The sequence below is a fragment of the Palaemon carinicauda genome, chromosome 11 (assembly GCF_036898095.1).
Source record: "Palaemon carinicauda isolate YSFRI2023 chromosome 11, ASM3689809v2, whole genome shotgun sequence".
Lineage (NCBI taxonomy): Eukaryota > Metazoa > Arthropoda > Malacostraca > Decapoda > Palaemonidae > Palaemon > Palaemon carinicauda.
In genome coordinates this window covers 121,302,135-121,308,036 of record NC_090735.1, presented here as the reverse complement: position 1 = coordinate 121,308,036, position 5,902 = coordinate 121,302,135, and the positions used below count along the sequence as shown (strand labels likewise).

Here is a 5,902-nt window from a genome sequence, read left to right as displayed (position 1 = left end):
ATGAGTGCTTTAAAGCAAACAGTTCGTCCTGTACTTAGAAAGCAATCTTCTAAATTGCAGGGAAAAGTTATCTTTACAGGTATATTCATGTTAATTTTCACTTATCAAAATATTAACTGAAGTGAAATGAATTCAACTGTTTCCAACATTCTGAAGTCAGAGATCATAAACGTTTTTTTCTAAAATTAAACAGATATTTTCTTAGTATATATATCAATTGCCACGACATCAAAAAGTGTGCTATGAAAAAGTTAAATGCTTATAATACTATCATAATGTGCTCATTACCGAATATCATTATCGCAAATACCTCTCTAACAGCAAGTAATATTTGTAATTTATTCTTTCTCAATTCCAGGATAGTAGTTAATCCTATGACAGCTATGTGCAAAAGCTTTTCACATAATCATAAATATTTCAGAGATACTTTGATGAAAATAAAGTCATTAAAAATAATCTTATTCCTCTTTGCCTTAATACCTTAATTGGTTTCAATTTATATCAGTGCATTGGTGCAATGGACCCTAGCTTGGGGTCTATGGTTCTACCTCTATGCTCCACTAGCCTTGTATCCGAGGGCTCTTTTCAAGATGGCCACCGTTCCCTTGATGACAGCAATCTGAACGTCATTTATGCTTGGGCAACTTGGTATTGCCTAAAGGTAGTGTCTCAGGTTTTTCTTCAGAAGTCCTGTTGGCCCACCACCACAGGTATTATTCCCATTCCTTTCAGTTCCCATGCATTTTTCATCTCATTCTTGAGTTCTTGGCATTTTGTTATTTTTTGCCTCTTAGCTCTATTGAGGCCAAAATCACTGGGTACTGTCACATGTATAACCTTTACTGTTTTTTCTTCCTTATTCCACATCGCAATATTAGGTTTTATAGCACCTCCTATTTATCTTCCTGTTGTAATTATCTTATAAAAAATGGTAATGATTCTGTCGGAGGTAGGTGGAGTTGGTTCATGCTCCCATAGCTTATCTTTTACTTGAAATTTGTATTCTTTATATATTTTCCAATGTATATATTTACAGATTTTATTGTGGCGAGCTGTGTAGTGACCAGCTACAAGTAGAGTCTGGCAGGTTGAATTCAAATGACTAACTTTCTAAACTGTTGTATGACAAGCCTACATTAGTCGTTTCCTGATATGCCCGCAATTTTCTTGAAGCAGTTTGTTAGGAAGCCTTGGTCTTGTGCTCCTATTAACCTCCTTTCTCCATCCAAACCTAAATTTCCATGCCTTGTCCATCCGAGTGACTCTTCTTTGCCTATGTAACTTTTTTCCAGTTCTTCTTGGAATCTTCTTGCTCTTCGGTGATGCTTTCACCTTTCCATTCTAAGTTTCTCCTCTCTCTAACTGAATTTCTGCCTGGTCTTCCTGGCTATCGTTGTTGCTGGTTTCTGCTCAGTGCACTTAGTTTCTGTTAGCAAGTCTTCTGTGAAGTTTTTAGCCTGCTTCGTTATTGATGTTAGTTGGCTCAGGGCTTCATTGTGATGTTGGGCAATCTTTATGTTTTCATCCTCAGAGCTTTTAAGTACTGCCCTATACTTACTATTGCTGCTCTGTAGCTTTGATTAATCTCAGTTAAGCCTGGTCCATCTTCTCTGCGTGGGAGGTATATTCTATCCATACACAGGTGTCTTTAATGCGACTTTATGCAGGATGAGAATTTTCCTGGTCTTGATATCCATCCTATTTATTTCACTTTGTGGCCAGTCGACAATACCAAAACTATGTCACCACTTGATCACCAGCTGATTTATGGCAGTGATCTTATTATTTGATGTTAATTCTGCTACATATCTTTTTTAGATGGCTAATGTTCTTTTTCATTATCTTTTCTCTCATTTTCTTGTATACTATAAAAGTATTTTCTTCTATTTCCAGGTACTTATATGCTCTCTTTCGACAGACCTCCTAAAAACTTGTTTTCCTTTACTTCCATTCCTTCTATGATAATTTCTTCCCTTTCTTGAAGGTAATCTTAGCATATTAATCTACTCCAAAGTGCATGCAGATGTCACTTGAAAATCTGTGGACTGTCCTAACTAGTTCTTCCAAGTTTTCTCCCTTGTCTGCATATAGTTTGAGGTCATCCATGAAAAGCAGGCGTTCCACTCTTTTGCTGTCTTTTCTTCTGCTTTTGCATAGGTCATAGCCGGTGTTAAGGTCATTCAAGATTTTACTAAGTGGATCTATGGTCAAGCAGAAGAGAAGTGGGGAGAGGCTTTCACCCTGGAATATTCCTTTTTATATTTTTATGTCTGTAATTACTATTTGGCCCTCGGAGTGATAAAGATAGATGGTGGTCTTCTACTTAACCGTCTGGGCTGCCAGGAATGATCTTATTTTCTAAGTGATGCTATATAATTCCAGACATGTAAGTATCCAGGTATGTGGCAAGCTGGAAAATGCCTTCTTATAACCTATCCACGCCTTTTTTTACAGCCTTCTAATGTTTTCTTAATTAGCAAATAATCCTTGGTTCCAAGTTTGTTTCTTATACACCCCTTTGTTCTTTTTCCATATATTTGCCTTGATCTAGGTGTTCATAGATTTCATTAGCTATAACTCTAGTAGGCCATTTGTAGGTTGTTGGTAGACAGCAGATATTTGTTGGGAGTTCGGTCTCAGAGCTCTTAGGGAGGAGAGTGGTGTTCCACGTGAGCCACTCTGGTGATTCTTCTTCTCCTCCTATCAATCTTGTGAAGACTTGTTCATAGTTATGGTGTAGCGGTGTGATCTTTTTTATCCAGAAATTCGGAATCTCATCTACTCCTGCTGTCTTAAAATTACTCTATTCTTTTATTTTTCACGCTAAATTTTCTATGATGAACCTTATCAGAGGCATCTGTTTTTTCTGGCTGTTCTGCCTAATGGCGTCAATCCATGAATTCAATGGTGTTGTCTCGGGTCTTCAAACAGTGGCTTCCAAAACTTCTCCAGACCTTCCATGCTTGACCTTACTTTGTATATACCAGGCAGCACCATAATTGATATGGTTAATGTCCGCCAGACTTAATCCTGCCGGGGTCATTCTAGCATGCCCTGTGTTAACATTTTTTTTTTTCACCCAGGCTTTAATTCTTATTTTTTTTTTTTTTCCAAGTTTGATCAGCTTGGGTCGGTCCTCCATTGGTGTTGGTTTGGTCTCTTCAATTTTATTAGCTAGTTCCTCTTTTAATTGTTCTGGATCAAGCTTTGTTTAGATTATTACTTAGTCACATAGGTGGAGTGTGGTTTCCATTTCTTCTTGCAGGGGTGCTTCGTTCTTCTGTGCACGTCCTAGAGTTTGAAGAGGGGGAGCTAGGTGGTTCTAGTGATGCCGTCCTCACTTGTCTTTCATGATGTCTCCTATCTTGTTTGCCTTCACTGATGATATATATATATATATATATATATATATATATATATATATAAATACATACTGTATATATATGAGTGTGTGTGTATTATATATATATATATATATATATATATATATATATATATATATATATATATATATATATATGGATGAAAATTAAAATATCGTGTTCAAATAGAAACAGGTGTCTACCTCATCCTGGGATCGAACACTAGCCACTTCAAATGAAAGGCAAGGTCACTAACAATCATACCGCCCAATGCTTTAAAAGAAGTCGGAACCTAAGTGCTAACTGTACTTCAGGATTTACCTAGTGAGACATCAGTCTCATACCAGTATCATACTGGGATCGAACCCTAGCATGATTGGTAGCGACCTTGCCTTTCATTTGAAGGGGCTATTGTTCGATCCCAGTAAGAGGTAGAAATTTATTTCTATTTGAGCTCGATATTGAGTTGGTTTTCATCCATATTGACTTATTAGGGGTAATTCGAATTAAAAGCTATTAATTGTGTCAATAGGTGAGTCGGGAAGTCGGGGAAAACTCGCTGGTATGAGACTGATGTCTCACTAGGTAAATCCTAGAATGCAGTTAGCACTTACATTCCTGCTTGTTTTAAGCCTCTGGTGGCAAGATTGGTAGCGACATTGCCTTTCTTTGGAAGTGACTAGGGTTCAATCCAAGTACGAGGTAGAAATTTATATATATATATATATATATATATATATATATATATATATATATATGTGTGTGTGTGTGTGTGTGTGTGTTTGTGTGTTCAATGTTAAATGCAATCTTAGTAAAAAGAATAAAAACCTTAAGTAAAGTGATGTCAAAGATTAAGTATCATATAAGAATACAGAAAAGAAAAAAACGATAAAAATCACGAGGAAAAAAAAAACAGTCAAAAGAGTATCCAGAAAATTCTCCTCATTCCAATCTCACGTCTGCCCCACACCAAGAGAAGGTTGTCCTGAAGAGACCATAAGAACAAACAAGTCAAGAGAGCCTTCTGAAAGCCCCTCGGGAACTTGCTGGGTATCCTTAGGCTCGAGGACCTCGCCGGAGACCGCGTACAAAAGGGCTAAAGAACTGAACAGAGTTGCAACTCACCCAGGGTTCATGAGACACTCTCTGGACTGGACAGAGGTTCCGCCACCACATGACCTGGAACAAGCCGTCCAGGGGGACCACTCCCCCCAGGTCCCACCGTTCCCACTGAGCTGGCGGAGTCGCTCCACGACTAAGCGGTGAACCTGAAGAGAGAAAGAAAAGAATTACTCACGGGATAAAAAGATGATGGACGATTAACCTAAGCATAAGGGATTTTAAGGCAATCACAAATTTGAGGAACGATTATGAGTGCAAAGTATTGTCAATTACTGTCAGTTTATTTCACCCAATTCGAAATCAATAGCCACCAAGTAAATACAGCTCACAAATTGCGAAATAAATAACCGCCTATGAATATATAATGTGACCAAAACAAAAAAGGCAGTAAATGATATAGATCAAAACGTGACACACAAAAGACTACTGAAAGGTAAAGAAAATATTTTAGGGACGTCACGAGGGTAAGACAAAAGGATGAGAGAGAGAGAGAGAGAGAGAGAGAGAGAGAGAGAGAGAGAGAGAGAGAGAGAGAGAGAGAACACAATGACAGAGCAGAATTTCTTCAAGAAAAAGAGAATACAGACAGGGAAAAGGACTTCTAAAGAGGAGAGAGTACAGAGAAGAGAAGTAGTTAATATGTTGGAGAGAGAAAGGGGGGAAGGCTACAAAACAGATGGTGTACAGGACTGACTCACAGTCATCATTAAGGGCTGTGAACGTTTTTAGGATACATAAATAGGGGTTAAGATACAGCTATTTAGCTCCTACTTGGCCCGGTTTTATGACACATTCCCAGAGGAATGACATGAATTTCAGATAGTTTTATTTCTTTACATCCGAGAGAGAGAGAGAGAGAGAGAGAGAGAGAGAGAGAGAGAGAGAGAGAGAGGGGGGGGTTAACCTTAAAACTAACGCTCGTTTTTAGTGACTGAAATGAAAGATTTTAAGAAATTCAACAGATTTGAAATTTAATCAGGAGTTCAATGATAGTGTTATTTTATAATGGTTTTATATTGTATTGGAAATCATATACAAATGATAAACAGTCAACAGAAATGGTTCCATTGGTAAAAGCAATTGCTATAATAAGACCCTAAAGATTGACATCTAGCAGGGAAATCCAGTCGTTATATGTATTAAAGTATTCATTCTAGGAATCTATATATGGGGGCTTTAATTATACTATGGGGATTAATGAATAATAGAGGATTACTAATTAGAAGTATGCCGATTAATAAGGATACAGTTTCAGTTGACAAAACCTACCATTAAATTAATTATCTGTTTACTTTTTCTTGAAACTAGTTTTGAGGGTCACTTCAGTGTTTAGAAAAAAAAATATTCCGTTGCTCAAAATTCTCAGAAAAGTAATGTGAATCACCAGTTGGATGAAAATTGTTTGTATGCATATATAT

At 37.2% G+C, this 5,902-nt stretch overlaps 1 protein-coding gene across 1 annotated transcript in view; it reads right to left on the bottom strand.

The window, feature by feature from the left end:
* LOC137649452 (thrombospondin type-1 domain-containing protein 4-like) overlaps positions 1 to 5,188 on the bottom strand; it is a 106,183-nt gene extending 100,995 nt beyond the window's left edge. The window contains 2 exon segments of the mRNA XM_068382436.1: positions 4,488 to 4,630; positions 5,183 to 5,188. Of these exon segments, the coding sequence (XP_068238537.1) occupies positions 4,488 to 4,630; positions 5,183 to 5,188 (149 nt within the window).
* Between the last annotated feature and the right edge of the window lie 714 nt (positions 5,189 to 5,902).